The 20,937-nt window shown below is 39.0% G+C and overlaps 1 protein-coding gene across 1 annotated transcript in view; it reads right to left on the bottom strand.

Annotated features, from left to right (window-relative positions):
* ctnna1 (catenin (cadherin-associated protein), alpha 1) overlaps positions 1-20,937 on the bottom strand; it is a 117,293-nt gene that overhangs the window by 74,091 nt on the left and 22,265 nt on the right. Inside the window, exon 7 of the mRNA XM_067389269.1 lies at positions 9,718-9,921. Within this exon, the coding sequence (XP_067245370.1) occupies positions 9,718-9,921 (204 nt within the window). The remainder of the gene's footprint in view (positions 1-9,717; positions 9,922-20,937) is intronic.

The raw sequence follows: 20,937 nt of genomic DNA, 5'->3' as shown, positions 1-20,937 counted from the left end.
TTTCTTTGTACCTTTGGGCAAGCATTATGCTAACATTTCACATTGCAACAGATGTTTGAGAAAGTAATATCTGGACTTCGATCGAGGCATTTTAGGCAGGTCTGGATCAGTGTTCTTTGTTAGAATATATCCCTTTGTATGAGACTACGAGCTTTGTAACTTTGCAGATCGTATGCATGCACAAACAGATACATTACACACTACAAGGAAAAGAAAAACATTAAAAAGCATCATATGACCTGCATTAGTTAACATTAACTATGAACAGTACTTCTGCAGCATTTACTAATCTTTAATTTCAACATTTACTACGTAATACATTAAGTACATAAAGTTGTATCTATTAATATTAATGCAGTGAACTAACAAATTAATAAATAAATGAACAATTGCATTTGTGTTAAAGTCCCCCTGTGGTAAAAATCAAGTATATAAATGTTGTTTATAGGTCAATGTGGTGTTTTTAATATGCTTTAAGTCAAACCATGTGCAAATTCATAAGTCAACACCATTGCAGAATATTTTCTCTTTAAAACTGCAGTTTCAAAAACGTGGTGTGAAATCTACCTTGTAACCAATCACGTCAATAGCTGGCGGGCTTTAGTATATCATTAACTATGACTGATCTGAAACAGGGGAGTCTCAAGAGAAGGTTATCCCAGTATATTTTTCTGTTCATATGAAAAATCGGGTAGATTTAGCAATATGGCAGGTATATGATGTAGATTATGATGTTATGATGAACTATATGCCTTTCTCCACTGAAGTTTTAAGATGTTCAAAGCTTTTCTAGGGATACTTATTTTTAGAAGGCAGCTGTCTGACTTGCGAACAGAAATGGTTTGTGTAACATGTGTGTTTAGGGCTGTTAAAGGTGCAATATGTAATATTTTTTGCAGTAAAATATCCAAAAAACACTAGGCCAGTGTTATACATTTTGTTCACTTGAGTACTTACAATATCCTAAATGATTCCAACTATTTGTAAATCATGAGAAAATTGCAATTTTAACCAAGGCTCCGGGACGCGCGAGTCGCCGCCTGTCAATTGCATAATACACGCGCTAACCCTTGGTCTGCCTCGGTTTTTCGGTTTTATTTTGTAGAAACCATGGACGCCAAAGACGCTTTAAACATTTTCATAGACAAGGGAACAACTGTTTTGATATATTTATAGACAGAAAACTAATTGTTATATAGCTCAACACATTTAGTCTTATTGTTTAAATCTAATTTTCTTGATTTTTTGCAAGTACCATGCTTTACCATGCCTCAGAGAAAAACACTATTTTGTGAAGTAGCTAACATAGCATAATCAGATGAAGCTTTATTTTTAGTAACAGTAATACAGAATTTTCTCCATCATACAATACATTTTGAAAAAGGAATTGCATGCCATTTATCAACACAAGCCATCCAGCATTTAATATGATATTCTAAAAATCGATCTAGCGTACTGCAGTGTCTCTCAAACAAGTGTCTCATAGCAGCCACTGAGCTAACACACAGAATAACGTCATAATTTTCAACGCTCTCAAATGTATCTAATATGATAAACAGAGCTGCGTTACCTCATACTCATGACTGGAAAAGCGGAAGCAGCGCCGGCGACTGTGGCATAATAAAAGTTCTGCTGCTCGTGAGGCGTGTGCAAACGTTCCAGCTCCCACAACACTTGGTCCTGCTCTGCTTCATTCTACAGTAACATTAATAATCGCATCCGTGAACATGATTTCTTCCTGAATCCTATCCCTATTCTTTTGCACCATCCTTTGAGGTGGAGACCACATGTCCCAAGAATCCGCTCTCAAACTTGGTGTCATCAAACTACACCTTTGTTTTGAATAGGCTTCTAGCGACCTCTAACAGACAGAATTCTTACATACTGTACCTTTAACACCAAGGACAATAACTAGATTTAAAACTTTATAGTTCCAGTTATTGTTAATCATTCTCATTCTAGGAAAATAGGGAAGTTCACAGCAAAACTTTAACAATAAATGATAAACAGTGTTAGATTCCCCCTGACTGTAAAGAACTTCTGCATTTAAATTGGCAAACAACATAATTATAAACAACTTATAATAAACAATTTTATTGTCCATTGGTGTTTTAATTATAATTATAACTAATAAGTTCATTATAACTAATTTGGTTATAATTATAGTTGTCATTAAAACAGCACTGACATAGCACACAAAGGCTGAACTATCTTTTGAACAGACAAAGAAGAACGTTTACTTCTACGCATGATGAAACAAAGCTGTTAAATACATATGCAACAAGGACAAATGACAAGACACAGCAGAGGTCACTTAGCAGAAAGGGGTGAAATGGCACTAAAATAACCTTCAAAACAGGTCTGAGTTGTTGTTTAAATGCTCTACAACACATCTAAGACTTCAAGGGGCTTAATAGAAACTGTCAGTCACGGAGTGATGCCACAGCTCTGCAGCAGCCGACAGCAGTGGTCTAAGACCCATGAGGATAAGAGCGATGAATGAAAATAATGGAATCATCAGTGGTTTGTGCTCTCTGTCACACACATACCTCTCCCAGCATGTAATGGGCAATGAGACAGACTGCAAAGAGTGGGGCATAAATCCTCTAAGTGCCACGCCTCCGTCGCTCAAACACACATTTTATCTACTCGTATTTAAATTTTATAAGAGGTCAGATCAGCTCCAGACCTGCCCAGGCGCTAAATCGCACACAGCTACAACATGATTTACTGTAGTATGTGGAAAATGCTTTTGAAAACACACACACACACACACACACACACACACACACACACACACACACACACACGTTTGTTTTTGTGAATTGTGGGGACTTTCCATAGACTTCAATGCATTTTACACTGAACAAACTGTACATTCTATCCCCCTACCCTGCCCCTACCCCTAAACCTAACCCTCACAGGAAACTGTGCAAACTTTTACTTTTTCACAAAAACTCATTCTATATGATTTATAAACCCATTTACATTGTGGGGACCGCTGGCTGGTCCCCACGATGTAGGTGAACTCAGGTTTATATTACATCATGGGGACATTTGGTCCCCACAATGTAATATAAACAAAAGCACACACACACACACACACACACACACACACACACACACACACACACACACACACACACACACACAAAAGGCCAAAAGTGAGTAAAGAGATCAAATGCCATTTGTGTGTTGTAACCTTGATATTCGGAAGGGTTTTAATGTGGGCACCATCTTTAAAACTATTAGTAATAAGGTGTGCCGTTTAAAGTCTTTTGCTAAAATGATCCATTCAGATTATCAAGACCCTCTCTTTTCTGTCATATTTACAGCAGTTAGAGGAAAGCGCTTTTAACATTTACAGCCAAACACCATGATCACACACACACACACACAAAATAAATAAATCTCATGCAACAAACTCTAAAAGCCATTTGACTAGAGGGTATATTGCATGGCTGGATAATAACGGTTTAAAAGCAATGGCCATATGACAGGCTTTCATACCATAACAACACCAAAGATTTACGTTTTTTCATTAATCATAGTACAATAATATTCTAGTGTAATATTCTAGCTAACTTTTCCCAAATTGGTAGTCAGGGAACAACTGCTACTAGGGATGGGTAATTTTTTCCATTTAAATCTCAATTAAGCATTTACCTCAGTAAGTTGACCGAATGGATCTGAGCTCGCGTGTGATTGAGGTGGGACTAATTAGCATATTCATACACTGCGTTCCAAATTATTATGCAATTGACATCAGTAAGATTTCAGTACAATAAACCTTCAGATTTTAGTTTTTCTAAGAAAATGTTTGTTTATTTATCCATGTCTTTTTAGATAACTGGTATCAATCTCAGACAAAATAATTTGCCAGGTCTATGGAAACCCTACTTAGAGGTTGTTCCACATTATTAAGCAAGTCACAGTTCTCATGCAATATGGAGAGGAAGAAAGATCTTTCTGAAGCATGAAATGGTGCAATGTTGTGCAAAAGGCATGAAAACAACTAATATTGTGTGAAACTGAATGGCGATTATTGAATTATCATAAGATTTGTGAGTGACTTAGAGCACAGCAGAACTCGGTCAGATAAAGGCTTATTAATGAAAGTTCCTATCAAAAAAATTTATTGTATTAAAAAGGGCAGCTATAAAAAAGCCAGTGTTGAGCAGCAAACAGGTATTTGAAGCTCCTGGTGTCTCTGGAGTCTCAAGAAGCTCTCCATGCAGGCTGGCAGTTGTGCATAAAGATGCATTTTAGACACCACCAACCAAACCTCACAAAGAGAAACATTTACAGTAGGGTCAGTATGGATCACGGATCAACCCCTAGCTTTTGGATTGGACCCCGCTGACTTTCATTGTATGGAGAGAAAAAAAAAAGGCATTTTTCAAAATACTTTCTTCTGCAGAACATGAAAGATAAGTCATTCAGGTTTGGAATGACATGAAGTTGAGTAAATGACCACATTTTTGGATGAACTATCCCTTTAAGCGGAAAAAAAAATTGAGTGCAGTAAGCTTCCTCTAAAATGGACAAACTGTCTCAATATTTCTGCAATTAAAATTGCTTGGACAAAAAAAGTACCTCATCCATCTCTCTGAAAAGACTGGGATGCGATTTTAACAGCTAAATGATCAAGGACCAGGTATGCAGGAAACCATCTGACAGCCCATGTGTGACAGATTTGCGTTTTTATGGAGAGCTGTAAATTTAGCAAAAGCCTCAGGGACAGTAAAGTGCTCCCCTGATGCACTGCATGTGGTGAGATTCGCTTTAATTACGCATTCAGATGAGGTTACAATGAAACGCACAAAGTCAATTTTGCTTTTTTGCAATCTGGGGTAGAAAAAAAACAAAACATGTTTTAAAAGTGTCCTGGCTTTTTAAACATTTTTTTAAAGAAGCTGCAGGAACTTTTGACTCCAGCTTAATTAACTTTGGTACATATTTGGGGAAATCCAGAAGCCAACAGGTTAGCAAGGAATCATTAAGGCTCAGCTATAACAAGCAGGTGTCCCTATACTGAATTTCCTAGAGCAGAAAATTGCTGCAGAAAATGCAGAAAAGGTCAAATGGTAATGATCTGCACTTACTGTTCAAATGTTATCGCTATTTATGAAAAAGGAAAATTATTCTGGGGTGGTAAGACAAAAATCATTTTAAAAAGCACTGTTAGGTGAAAGAACAAGTAGAGGAACGATAGAAACAAGGCTCAGTTTGAGTTGAGGCTTCTAAAAAAAAAGCAGAAGGGAGTTGTCATAAAACAAGACTGGATGTCAATCTTCCTGAATGCCCATGGCAAAGAGGAAAACGTGAGAAAGAACAGACGGAGAGAGAGGTGTGGGTGTGTGTGGGTCTCCAGTTCCATCTCCTCCATAAGGCCTTGAAGAGTTCACATCTGTCTTTTCACAGATTCTTCAGATGTTTGCCTTCAAGTTTAAGAATTTAAATGTCAAAAGCTCGACACGTCAAACCTTATTACTGCTATCTCGCCTAGTGTACAATCACCTCTACAACAAGAGTCTAGGGGGGTCTGAAATGTATTATTAATAAAATGCAGCAGAAACACTCAGAACAGACACAGTGTGTGAAGTAGTCGCGAGAGGGTGGAATAATTAAATACGTGCTTGAACCGCAGCACTCAAAACCATGAGCTCGTGCTCTGTAAAGTGAAGAGGCTTGTTTGTTTAGCTGTGCTCTGCATTGTTAATCATCCGGATAATCAGTCTGGGTTGGACTTTTAGGTCGAAACCTGATTGACTGACCAAGTTTGGGTTTACAGCACAGATCGGGCCACTCTGTTTAAGACCCTGCATAACAATTACACATCTTTTCCCAACTAACAAAGGCTTGATCAATCTCTGTGCTAATCGGCAATTAATTACAGTCTATTTTTGAATGGCCTGAAAAACGCTTAAGCCAAAAACAGGATGCGGCAGTCCATTACAATGTCTTTGGTTTTCTGCCTACATGCACCATTTCTGCTCAATGATAAAGAAACCTGTAAAATTCAGGTCGCATAACAGTGATTAAAACATTAGTATTCATGATAAGATTACATTAATTATGAATTGAGGTTTGATTATTTTGAAGCGCTGTTCTAAAAATTCATTTTAAATATGTTACTGAGGCAAGAATCAAACTGAGGATATTAAACAAACATGGGATGAAAAAAAATAATGCCAATTTAAGCAACTTTAAAGCATTTGCATTCAAGCACTAGAGTCAGAAAACTTGATGCATTAAGCACTTAGCTTCGTCAACACAATGCCCAGAACCTGAGCAGCTGTACACTGCTATTTTATTAAATTTTCATAAACATTCATAACAAGCCACTGCCTTAGGCTATAACTACAGAACTTGGGTTTCAGATTAACCTTTCAAGACCTCTCATTTAATTTATAGAATATTAAAGTCTGCTTTATGCAGTCGATTTGTGGGAAATGCACATATGCAATCAAACCTCCTATCTAAAAGTGAAATTTGTAAAAATTTGATGAGTCTGTAATGAAATGTACTTCCTGTCTTGAGGAAGAAAAAAAATTGCAACATTGTCTTCAAATCTATTGAGTCAATGCATAATTTTGCTTTAATAAATTATTAAGTACAAAGTTTCAAGCTGGGAGGGTTTTTTTTTTTTTTGCGGTTTGAAAAACGTAAAATTGAAAAGCTAGCTAAAAAGACTTCCAACTGCAGAGTCTCAGCTGCGACAAAGCGCCCATATGCTGTCTGGCCAATATGTCCTTCTATCAAACTAAGTCACTTCAAAACAAGGCAGTTCCTTTATTCCAGGAGAAATCATATGGCTAAAAATTGAATTTAGGACACCAATTTAATCTCTGTATTATTGCGGACCTTCTGAGTTCATTTAACGACACAGTCAGAGCAAAAATTGGATGTGAGACTAGTTATTCAACTCTAAAAGAAGGGGGGAGGAGCTGCACCTGTCTTACTCAAATCGAAATTTCAGCCTATCGCACCCAATACATTCCTCCATTAAGCAGAGGATAAAAGAGTGAGAGATTGAGGGAGAAATATCTTTGCTACCTGATAAGGAAATCCTGAAAGACTAACAAAGAGATGTTAAGAAAATTTTTCCTGCATTAAAATTCCAGAGATGCCCAAATGTTAGCACTAGGGCAAAAGACTTCAAAGAAAGCACCTCAAGATTTAAAAGACTGCATCCACATTTAAATCCATCTACAAACATTGTATAACCCTTTCTCAGATTAACAAAAAGAGAAAAATTAAATGTAGTGTATGACTGTCCATACACCAAAAGTAAGTTAATGTCTTAAAATAATACTACTACTACTACCACTACTTCTAATAATAGTAATAATAATATTTTTATTTGCAAGTATTAATTTCATTATATACAGCAAGTATGTATTAAATTGATTAAAAGTGACAGACTTTTACACAAGATTTCCATTACAAATGTTCTTTTGAATTTGGCTGCCTACAAAGGCAACATTGTAGGCACACTCCAGACTCTACATTTTATATTTAGTATTGCGTGGTTAGCTTTGCAACATGCTAAAACTAAAGTCATTTTAAGAGAGCTTGTGAAAGGTATTGTCAGGTAAAGTGCCAGCCAAAGCATCCAGAGGCTCCAGGAGGATTTGCTCCAAAAGTAGCCGAAAAGAATGGACATATCATCTCCCTCATCTGTTTCTCCTATCTGAACGAGTGAGCAGCCAAAGCCTTGTCATGTCAGCTGCGCTTCAGGGCTGAGGAGCAGTGTTTTGTGTGTTGGGGCAGACACGCTGCAAAGGCCTAGTCAAGTAGAAAACCTGTTTTGAAACGTCCTGGACACTGCTTGGATGAATCTGTAGCTAAAATAAACCAGCAGTACAAAGGATGAGCAAGGATGAGGATGAGAAAAAAAAAAAAAAAAACTATCACAGAAAAGTCTCATGGACGGTGCTTGTGTATTCAAAATGACAGCTCTCTATCATTTATCTTTGTGGGAACATATGGGATGGCTCTATATCATTTATCTGTGCAGGGATATAAAAAATTCTATACATAAGATGGGGTTCCTTCAATAGGTCCTGTCCAATTATATTAGCATTTCTCACGCAGTCATGGCAACATAGCTAATATGGGAAGACATGGCAAGCTTATTACACAGATAGCCGCATATTAGTGATTACTATCACTGGCTGGAATCAATCTGGTATGATTTTTCCATTCCAGGCATAAGTACTCTTCATGAGGATCACTTGAAATGGCACTGGAAATCGAATGTGTAATTTGACTTTTATTGAATGCTTGTGCCTTATCCATGCCAAACCCTTTGCTAGATGTTATCAGACAGCCATTTTCAGGCTCTCACTCCACAGAGTTAAAAATGGACAGTAATGACAGAGGCGCTCGCTCACGGTCCTGGTCTGGAGTTACACAGAACCAGCAATGAGCCATCTGGAGCGCGTCAGCTCAGGTTGCCGAGAACATTGCCATGTTTCCAGACAGCCGAGGACCTGCTGCTTGCTGACGTTTTGAAAGACTGACATAAATAGTCGCTGACACCTGTGAGACATCGCCTCCCCGAACATCATCTTCAGCGGTTTGTGGCACAACACCACTTCGGCTGCCCACACACCGCTATTAACGTGTGACAGAAAAATTATGTTACCGTGTGCTAGGGGCATAGAACTTATTTGAACTTTGAAAAGGGCCATCAAGCATGAAAAACTCTTTGCAATACAGATTACGAGCTGTCCCTAGATATTTAGAAAGCAAAAGATTTGTAGTTATTTCCAACAAAAAAAATAAATAAAAAATTGACTGGTCTGAAAGAAAAAGGCTACTCAATTTCAAAATGTAGATGGAGAAAGAGGTTGGTTCAAAAAAATATATATCTGCCTTAGAGAGAATGCGGTAAGAAAAGGATAGAGGGAGACAAGCAGTGATGGTACAAAGCAAGACATCCGATGAGTGTAAGAAATCGGAGGAATAAATCAGCCTAAGGAGGATTCTGAGAAATGAGCTAGGGGTTTTAAAGTGGGGAATTAAAGTAAAATTTTACATGATTGCATTTGTTTCTTTTTTCAATTATAGAGCACTCCACACCAGCCTGGCCTAAAAGTGGCCAATTTTCTCTCAGTCTGGGGCAAATGCAACCAAATGTGTCAAAGAACTTACAAATTCTTCATTTACCAACCTGACCACAAGCATATCATATCACCCACCGGCCACCGCACTGCATGCCGCAGGGGTGTAAAACGGTTGCTTTCAACCAATATTTCTTTAAACTACTCAAGATTTTCAGCGGGAAAAAAAAAGAATGTTACTACAAAACAATAAATGAAGCAGCTAAAAGAAAACAAATAAAATGAAGATCCAAGAAAACAAATAAAACCAATACCGGTGAGCAAACAAAGGGAATTATTTGAAAACAACAGCAGTCAAACAATTCAATGCTCAGCAGGGGGCTTGTGTGTACTGAACCCCTCTCTTCAAAAGCCAGACGGCACAGGACAAATTGTGTTGAGACTGAAGGTCTTTATACAACACAGCCCGGCGAACGTGATGTGTGCACTGTCCCTGAAATAAAACTCCCCTCTCCTTCCCTGCAGGAGAGCGTCTGTCTCTGGTAGCAGGTGGGTACTTGTCGTCGTCATTTAGGGATTTGGGACTTCAGAAGGGGGAAAAAAAGCAACAAACGAGAAGGAAAAACAGTATTTGACGTGCACCTACATTGCCCATGTACTCAGAGAGCAGATCCTGCAGAGCCTGCCGCACAGAGTTGCATTCAGCCACGATTCGCTCGCGCCGGTCGTCACGCGTACAAGACGAATCGGCCATGAGGGCGGCGCCACTTATGATGCTCTCCAGACGCTCCTCGAGAGAAGGCCGGAACCTCTCCTCGCTGAAATTCAGCGGGTCCACGATGATCTGCTTCTGCAGGGGGAGAGAAACAGAATAGTACATTAATACTGAGAAAGTGCTTAATCTTCCTCAATCATCTTGCTCCCTCTACTTTTAAAAACATCTTATGCTCTAAACTACTGCCAATCAGCATTTCTTTGCAAACTGAGGGGAGAAAAAAAGTGAGATTTATGCTTTCACATACCAAATGTCCAACTTCACAAGAGTTTGACAGTTAAACGACCGTCATTATTGGCTGTGCGGCCTGAACAGGACTTTGGAATCTATCTCTCTTGATGCTGAGGCACAAGCTGTGATATTCATTGGACGAATCAATAATTCAAAAGATCTGAGATGATGGTCTGGGGCTCCTCATGCAATTTCAGGCCAACGGGTTTTGCTCAATCAGAGGCTACATTAGCTTGCCTGTGCACTTCTATGCCTTTTAAATCAACTCTATGCAACAGACAGCATCTTAAAAGCCATTTGAACAGTCTTCTGGGGCTGAACAGGAAAAAAAACAAAAAAAAAAAAACAGTGAAACAAATGGGACAAAAATCAAGCTTAACTGCACATTACGTAAGATCACAGACATGTAAACCGAGTCCAGTCTTCAACAGAGAGAACCTATTTGGTAAACACCATAGTTAGTAAAGCATATCTTGAAGGCTACTAACCCTAAACAGCAGAGCAACTGCCTAGGGCAACAAAATGCAGTTGTGCATATAAATCATTGCTATTTTTCCTTTTTGAGCCAGGATGACATTTTAGATGTCCCTACATGCCCTCTGCTGGGTACATTCACTTGGGGACATCACACTCCCCCTCTCAAAGAATAAACTTGTCAACGTCTGATGCAATTAAAGCGATGACAAGAGTCACTAATGTGCCAGAAAAGAGATAGCTGCCTAGGAAGAAAGAAAGTGAATGGGCAGAACAGCAGCAGGTGGAATCAATCTTCAAAAAAAAGTGACAATCCCCTTCATCTGATGTCATTTGCACAGTAAAATATTCAACAATTCAGTTGTAAGAATCTGAGATTATTAGTCTCATCTCATCTGACCTCCTTTGCTTGCGTGTCACGTTGGCATGGCAACAAGCCCCTCTCTCTCTCTCTCTCTCTCTCTGACTCACTGCAAAGTTGTTCCAGCTTCAAATTAAGCAGCAAGAAGTGATGTGGAAAAAATGTGCATGTGTGCTGAAGTTTCTGCACGGTCACCAGGAAATTAAAGGCACACATGATCTGAGGTATCGAGCATTCCCTATCTCATGTGCGCACACACTCACGCCCACTTTTTTCCTGCCATTTAAACAGATGGCATCTGGTTGGGCAGAGGACCGCCTCTCCTTTGTGAGGATGTCTAGTCTCCTGAAACAGCTACTACTAAGAATAGAGCAGCCACATCTCCAGCTTGAGCAGTTTTAATATACAGAGGTGTCTGCATGATTAACAGTCAATGGCCAAGTCTCACTGGTGCATCAAAACAATACATTGATAAATAGTTTTACATGATGGCACCAGCTCAAATAGATGTGCACAAATAGTCAAATATTCGATCTGTAATTATTATTCAAAAATAAAGATACCGTTCAAATTTAGCCATGTTGCTTAGCTGGCCGTAAATGCAGTGAATCCATGATAAATCCCAAGCATGCAAACTAAAACTCACAGTTATAATTTAATGCACTGGGTGGCATCAAATGAATTAACTTTTGATCAAATGAATTAATGAAACAGAGTTATATCATCACCACCACAATGAGAAATCACATGAAATCCAAACACTAGTCGACTGAGGAAAGACAATTGTCCATCACTTAGGGCTCTGTAATCGAAAAGTAATCTACACCGAAATTCAGAACCTCTAACCGACATTTTCCCATGTCGGTTATTTTGTTTTTTTAATCCTGTTAATACTCCCCACCCAAAAAAACATACTACAGCATGTAGCCACGTGATTCTGCCCCGTCCACTCAGCGGCATTAAATCAACACAAAGGTGAACGCCGGTTCAACACTTGATGGCACGCGAGCAGTGAGCCTTGCGTCTTCACTAAACTTTGTCAGTTGTATTTGTTTTAAGGTTTGCCAGTTTGGACATTCAAGCGATTTTAAGCCACGCACACTTAACTGATAATGATATTGTAAGGCCGATTATGAATGTAAATTGATACTTATGACTGATCGTGTCCAGTCAGAGCCAGTTGTGTTCAGTCTGCGATTACAGTCGGTGTTCAAATTCCATGTGTAAATATATAAATCTGCTTCAGTCGCAGGAAACAATTGCTGTGTGTTGAGCACAGTCTTAGAATGTTTTAGCTAGTCGTTAAATGTGTGCCCGGCTTTAGATGTATATTGGCTTGGATGTATATTATTTCGAGCTACTGTGCTCGCGCTAGGGATGCTCGCATTGACCGTTTAACCGTTAACCGAAAGTAAGAATTTTAACCGATTAATACTATCAGTTAAACGATTTTTTTGTTTTTTTTGCTGCATGGTTAAAGAAAAATATGCTATATATATATACATATATGCTTATTTGTTAACTCACCGGGCGTTTCACACGTGCCAGACATATTTCGCTAAGCAACAAGCAAAATGAAGCGAGCGAAAAGAAGTACTGACCATTTCCAAGCAATCGATCACAGCGTGCTAACGTTTTAGGACAGGTCGATGGTATATAAATCGTGGCCGAACGTTAGCGTTTGTCAATCAAGCAAAACCGTCCATTCAGAAACCGAGAAATTTGACACTTTAAGGTAAGAGGCTGATCTCTCAGATTGACGCGCGAGCTGGCTTGACTGAAGGATTTGTAGTTTATGGTTTTGAGTTAAAAGCATTGATGGCATCAATAAAAGAGATATCTAAAAGCGAAACGAAAATTATTGCCTCGACCGGTGACACAGTGGGGAGGACGCACGAGAGGAGACCTGCGTGTTTAATTGGTATGTGTATAGCTACTGTAATACTGCATAATACAAAGCTTATCAGTGGCATGCACTTTGATCACGAAAGTGAAAGTGCCTTTTGCGGTCGCATAGCGGTGCCCCCGCGTTCCCATTTCTCTCGATGTGAACCGTGAGCTCCAGTCCATTACAATTCAGGGCCATGGTATACTTCATTTCCCGCATTCCGCTTAGTCTCGTGCGCGAGCCTTTCAAAGAAACTCCTTTGCCCATGAGCGCGGAAAGACGCGTTCGGTGTGCACACGTGCACCGTCCGTGGTCATAACAATAACAATCCTTGAGGTAGGCCTGCTATTTTTATTTGACGGAAAAAATGTCTAAAATACCGGTTGTTAAAAGCTTCAATGGATTCACCGTGTTTTTGTTTTGTCATCTTAATTTGTTAAACATTTAAGTGAAAAATATTTAGTGTAGGCCTATTTATTTTATGCCTTTTATTTAAATTATTTTTTTCTGCTGTCAGAAACGCTGCAGGTGCGTGACAATTTGATAATGTGAATCCAGGTTCTGTTGTTTATCTGTTCTATGCTGCTGTTTGCATGTTAAAATAAACCCGTGGAAGACACAGACACTCGTCAATTGTATTTTTTATTTAATGTCATATTATATAGGCTATACAATATTATAATCTTATCAGTTAACGGTTAATAATCGGATAACGAGCGTCGGTTGTCGGTCGAGAAATTTAACCGAAATGAGCATCCCTAGCTCGCGCAGCTGCATTGTGGCACGAACACTCATACAAACAGTAGCTGCGCAAAACATGAAGATTGCGCGCACAGAAACTAGTTGTCAGCGCTCTCCTGTGATTTATCACTAAAAGAAGTTTAAAAACTCAAAACTTATTATAGCATATATGTTTCTACTTTTAAAGTAACCATTTACAACCCACAGCTTCACAATTAATAGAGAGACGGTATGACTAATGCACATACGCAATCGCTCTCATTACGTACTGGTACTGTGCTAATTTATCTTTATCTGATTTACAACAAGCAGAAATGTGTAAGAAATGTAACAAACCATAGATAAAATAACTGCTGAAAGTGAGCTGTTATGTCAGATCACTCTTTAATTAGGAAAAAATATCCCAACTTTAATAGTCAAGCATATTTACAGTAGCTGCAACCCTTGTCAGTGTACTATGAGGGCTATATATATATTTTATTTTTTTTTATTGATTTTTTTTTTTTTTTTATGGCTGGGTATCGATTCAGATATCCCAATTCGATTTTCAAGGTGTCAATTTGATTTGATTTCCTTTTTTTTTATTCAATGAATTCAATACATTTTCAATGGCCCCACCACAAAAAAATTAAATAGTAAATTAATAAAATAGTTATTGTTTTTGTTGACCAATGTATAGCCTACCTATATTGTAATAAATAAGGTTACGACACCGAATATTTTAGATACCAGTGAAATTTAACAATTCTTGAATCCATTTGAGACCAGATAAAATTACTAATATAAATTTCAAAGATTAAAGACTATGACTAAAGACTATTAAAGATGTTTGTGTTGGATCCAACAATTATGAAACAGTCAAATTGTCATCTAGTGATTCAAGGCAATGACTACACAGGGTTAGCGGATGTTAAATCATTCAAAATGGCTAAAACAAGACTATAATCACTGGAACAGTAATCCAGTTATCACTGGAAATCATTAAAAGAGAAGGTGGTATGGTAATAATAATTCAACTGTGCACTGATCGATTTGCCGAGATGAGCTCTATACAGCATCCCTACCATTGCAGCATGCAAGGTCAAGAGTAAAAACTGGGCCAATCACATAGTAGAGCACAATCAATATAATGGAGGTCTGAAGGTACCGATAATTCTAGCAGCCGCAGGTACGGATAGAGCTGCAGGCTGCGAGAAATCTCTATGTGCTTTGTGCCGAGTATTGATTGGCTAAGAATAAAAAATAAATAAATAAATAAATAAAAAAAATCAGGACATTTGCTTCACTTACAATTAACCATGTTACACCATTAGCCTTAGGTCACCACAAATGAATCGTTTTGAAAACTCTTAATTCATTTAAAACAGCTCAGATTTATTGCCTCTCTCAGATACTCAATCTGATGAACCACATGCAACTTAATTTTGTTGCCAGCTTTAAATTTTGTCTCACGGTGCATCCTGCAGTCTGGCTTCACATGATTAAATTAACACTTCCTAATGGTTTTGAGCTCAAAAGGAAAAGGACAAGAGACTGGCAAATGACAATGAAGGCCTAATGCTGTGGAATCCAACCCTGGGCGTAAAACAAAGATGAAAGATACAGTTGATAAGTCCATCGACAAAAGTGACAAACAATGCATTCTGGGCTCCAGTCAGAGGCAGAAAAAAAAAGGATGTCAGTTCATTGTTGTAGATAATTGCAGTGTGTAAAAGGGAAAAAGGGAACGAACGATGGGTGGAGAGGAGTGAAAGTGCAAGAACAGAGAGAGACTGACTCATGCTACTACACCTACAGCTCTGTAGATGACTAATGAATTCTCCATTAGTCAAATCAACATCCAGATGTATATGCAGTCAAGGAGCAAGATGAAAAAGAAAAAAAAAAAAGGTTGGTTTCATCCTAAGAGAGCGAGGAAGCAGAAAGAGAAAGATATAAATATATAATTTTCATATATATATAGCAGATTCTCAATCTATATCTACACACACATATATATATATATATACATATATATATACATATATATATTATATATATATATATATATATATATATATATATATATATATATATAGTGTAACAGCATGTGAGCCCCAGAGACAGCAGATTTTGAAGATCAGTGCTTTCTAAAGTCCCTGAACTCAGAGCCAACAACCCCAGAGACAGTTTGGAGAAACAAAGGGAGAACAAAAACTCACAAATCACAACAACTCCAATAATTAAAGGCCCCAGAATTGAGGATGAGAATGCACTTTTGCAAAAAAAAAAATAAATAATTCAAATGGTGACAGAGTGGCATGCTTTGATTTGATGTGCTGGTTCTCTCTTTAGCAGGGCGATGCCACTCCTGACTCCATTGTGTGAGAAATCTTTCAACAGCTAGTCAAGGCAGAGGGAATCTGATGAGCAAACCCTCCTGCCACAAGAGACGGAGACAAATACCTGCGGTGACTGATTTTTTGCAACTTTAACAGGAGGATACTGAGTGCATCGACTTCACACATTATATATCAAGCTGTGTTGCCCAGGCAAATGTATACAAATCATAACAGAATTGTGGATATGAGCTGGAATAGACATGCTCTAATTAGGAAAGTTAAAGATGAAATTAAGTGCTGTGCTAATCTCTCATCTCAGAAAGCCTTCTCTCATCATTATTTCATGATGGAAAGCATCCATTTCAAAGCAGCAAATAAAAACAGTATATTCTGCACATCAAGAGAAACACAGTTTGTAAACACTCCTCTAGCGGCTTCAAGCTTCATTAGAGGCACCTGCTTCAGTCAACGCAAAAACTACAGATACAAACGAATTGCACTCAGATCAGCAGAGTTCTAAGATGTTTTTTTTTTTGTCCATCAGCAGGGAAAAACACCCGCTACCAGCCAAAAGCATTTTTGTGTTTTTTTTGGTTTATTTGTTTTTTTGTTTTTTGCAATGGTGGGAAATTAACCTACCTTTACTTTGACATTTGTGCAATTACATAAACCGATCAGGCGTAACATTATGACCACCTTTCTAATATTGTGTTGGTCCCCGTTTGCTGCCAAAACAGCTCTGACCCGTTGAGGCATGGACTCCGCTAGACCCCTGAAGGTGTGCTGTGGTATCTGGCACCAAGACGTTAACAGTAGATCCTTTAAATCCTGTAAGTTTCTAGGTGGGGCCTCCATGGATCGAACTTGTTGGTTCAGCACATCCCACAGATGCTCGATTGGATTGAGATCTGGGGAATTTGGAGGCCAAGTCAACACCTCAAACTCATTGTTGTGCTCCTCAAAACCATTCCTGAACCATTTTTGCTTTGTGGCAGGGCGCATTATCCTGCTGAAAGAGGCCACAGCCACCAGGGAATACCGCTTCCACGAAAGGGTGTACATGGTCTGCAGCAATGCTTAGGTAGGTGGTATGTGTCAAAGTAACATCCACATGGTTGGCAGGACCCAAAGTTTCCTAGCAGAATATTGACCAAAGCATCTCACTGCCTCTGCCAGATTGCCTTCTTCCCATAGTGCATCCTGGTGCCACGTATTCCCCAGGTAAGCATCGCACACGCACCCAGCCATCCACGTGATGTAAAAGAAAACGTGATTCATGAGACCAAGCCACCTTCTACCATTGCTCCGTGGTCCAGTTCTGATGCTCACGTGCCCACTGTTGGTGCTTTCGGCGGTGGACAGGGGTCAACATGGGCACCCTGACTGGTCTGCGGCTATGCAGCCCCATATGCTACAAACAGCGATGCACTGTGTATTCTGACACCTTTCTATCAGAACCAGCATTAACTTCTTGAGCAATTTGAGCTACAGAAGCTCATCTGTTGGATCGGACCACACGGGCCAGCCTTCACTTCCACGTGCATCAATGAGCCTTGGCCGCCCATGACCTGTCGCCGGTTCACCACTGTTCCTTCCTTGGACAACTTTATATAGATACTGACCACTGCAGACTGGGAACACCCCACAAGAGCTGAAGTTTTGGAGATGCTCTGACCCAATCATCTAGACATCACAATTTGGCACTTGTCAAACTCGCTCAAATCCTTACACTTTGTCAATTTTTCCTGCTTCTAACACATCAACTTTGAGGACAAAATGTTCATTTGCTGCCTAATATATCCCACCCACTAACAGGTGCCATGATGAAGAGATAATCAGTGTTATTCACTTCACCTGTCTGTGGTCATAATGTTATGCCTGATCAGTGTATATTTTAGTTATAAATTCAAATCGATAAACAAATGCACCTAATTGGTTGTAGTGAGCCAATAGTAGGAATAGCCAATAGGAGGAAAGGAAACCTAGCACAACTTCAGGAATTATCCTTACCCATGATAGAAAAATATTTCAATTACAGCTCATTAGGATTTATTGCTTTGTGCATTTGTTCAATTTTACATACAAAGTTATATGGAATTTAACATAGGAATACGCACTAAATCGCGATTTTTCTTCTTTGTCGCCATCTCTTGTTTGAAACCTGCAATTGCAGTCATATGCAGAACAGTTATCTGTACGTGCGTTGTGCAACGGCACGGCTCGTCAGCGCGGATGAATCTAATGTTTGCCGTCAATCACCGCACCGGTGTGGATACTGTACTTCAGAATCACAGATTCTACGTCTTGAAAGTATGACCAATAAGAATTTTCACTGGAAAACATCATCTGAACAAGCAATTAACATGTTTGCCACTTTTGTTCTGACCAACTGAGGAAAAAGGCATTGGGCCTACAATAAAACAAGCTGCCAATGATGATTAAATCTAACGATCGCTTAGCTTAGATCACATCAAACCGTGCAAATTATTATTACTGTTATATTGTTCTCAAATTGTTAATGTTAACAACATTAGCATTGCATGACTATGTGTATTTAGTGTGTATTAGTGTTACCTGTAGATTTAAATTTCTATAGCCACGACTGGTGTCAAAAGTATTCACATTCAATACTTAAGTAGAAGTATAGATACTAGGGTTTAAAAATACTTCTGTAGAAGTTGAAGTATCAACTCAAGCTTTTTACTCAAGTAAAAGTCTAAAAATACTGGTTTCAAAACTACTTAAAGTATAAAAGTAAAAGTAATGTAAGGAAAAAAAATGCCATTAAAGGGATAGTTCACCCAAAACTGAAAATTTGATGTTTATCTGCTTACCCCCAGTGCATCCAAGATGTAGGTGACTTTTTTTCTTCAGTCGAACGCAAATTATGATTTTTAACTGCAACCGCTGCCGTCTGTCAGTCAAATAATAGCAGTAGATGGGAACTTCAACTATAACAGTAAATAAAACTTGCTTAGACAAATCAAAATTAAAACCTGCGGCTCGTGATGACACATTGATGTCCTAAGACACGAAACGATCGGTTTGTGCGAGAAACCGAACAGTATTTATATAATTTTTTACCTCTAATACACCATGTCCAACTTCGTTCAGCTTCCTGTTAGTGAGGTCAAAAAACGCGTTCTGAAGACGGAAGTGATGTCTCGCCCATATACTTCAACGAGCGCGAGACATCACTTCCGTTAGAGCGCGATCAGACCTTATTAACCGGAAGTTGAACGAAGTTGGACATAGTGGTGTATTAGAGGTAAAAAATTATATAAATACTGTTCGGTTTCTCGCACAAACCGATCGTTTCGTGTCTTAGGACATCAATGTGCCGTCACGAGCCGCAGGGTTTAATTTGGATTTGTCTATGGAAGTTTTTTCGACTCTTATTGTTCAAGTTCCCAGTCACTCCTATTATTTGACTGACAGACGGCAGCGGTTGCAGTTAAAAATCATAATTTGTGTTCGACTGAAGAAAAAAAGTCCTCTACATCTTGGATGCACTGGGGGTAAGCAGATAAACATCAAATTTTCATTTTTGGGTGAACTATCCCTTTAAAGACAAAAGCTTAGGCCATGTCACAGGGGTCTATTGTGCACTCCACCTCCTCAAAATGTCATAAATAACCTTTATTGGAATGTAAATGTACATCCAAGCTTAACTGCAGGAATCTGTGAGGGCAGCGGACAAGAAAAATGTGGGTAGTTTTGGTGTACCCAGGGCAGGCTTAGTAACAATCAGGGCTTGACATTAACACCCGCCAACCCGCCAAAGTTCACACCGCACCGACAAACGCCAAAAAACTCGTCTGTTGGAGTTTGTTGGATAGGTGTTGGCGTTGGCTGGAGTCTGTTTTTACCAGACTGAACATGTTTAATCGGCGTTTGTTTGGTCGTCTGAGCATCCAACAAACAGCAAGAAACTCTCGGTGCATTCCCAATGGGATATATCGCCCTCCGAAGGGCACTTCGGAGTGAAAACAATCATGGCCGCCATATTGAAGGGTCGTTCAAAACCGAAGTGTTCAAAACTGGCCACTTTAAAGGGCCCTTCGGAATGAAGGATTTCGAAGGGTACAACTGATGGACACTTCGGACCCCCATGATCCTTTGCACAGGAAACTTGTTTGTCATCACAGAATGGGTACAGGAGGCTCAGAGTTCGATTTTACCTATAAATGTATGTATAGTATTTTATACTACTGTAATATTTATACGAGTTAAATTTAGTACATTATTATGGTCAAAACGACATTTTACTTAAACAAAAATACTTTTCAGCTCCCTTTATCAGTCCATTCAAATGTTTCAAATACATACACAATATACATTATGGTGCGATAAACCAAAAATAAACTAACGTTAAACAAAGGGCGCAGCTTAAGCAATCTATCCTCGACTGTCTCGTTAAGATGACGCAGAAGTGCGTTCCAAAAAAGGAGTATTTTTGACCTCTACACCGTTCATCCCTTTGAAGCTCTCACTCTGGAGGGTAAACACTTTGAAGGGATTAGGGCATAGGGATGAGCCCCTCCGAATGGAACGCAGGGCCTGACGTAATCTGACCTGGCCACAAACCGTTGCCATGACGATGAGGCAAGTCCCCTGCAAAGACAGCTGTTTGATCGCGCCCGCGCCTCATGCACACACAACAAAGCACTGGAAACGTGACATCGCAGCTTATTCGTTATAAAAAATAAAATACAGTTTAAAAAAAAACATATAAAAAGGAATAGTCCGTAGTGCAATCCGTGCCATTCAGCAAGAGCACTGCTCCACTTCAGTGAAAGAGAGAGGTATAACACCATGAGAGCAACGCAGGTTTACCTTCAGTTTCGTTTTAAATTAATTTGTTTAGGCTTGTTTAGCTACATGGTTGTATATGACTATGGGGACACAAATAAAAAGGGTCGCGCCAAAAAAATGTTTAAAAACCGGTGTAAATTATACGCTAATTTATTCAAACGTCTCTCTACCGAACTACCTAGTTTAATTTGCAGAGGACGAAGAGAAAGCACCTGTTTGATAGCCTAAATGAGCCAGTAGTAGAGAAATAATAACTTTTA

This window comes from Chanodichthys erythropterus, chromosome 1, assembly GCF_024489055.1.
Source record: "Chanodichthys erythropterus isolate Z2021 chromosome 1, ASM2448905v1, whole genome shotgun sequence".
NCBI lineage: Eukaryota > Metazoa > Chordata > Actinopteri > Cypriniformes > Xenocyprididae > Chanodichthys > Chanodichthys erythropterus.
Note: the sequence above shows the minus strand (reverse complement) of the source record. Positions and strands in the feature narration are given on the sequence as shown.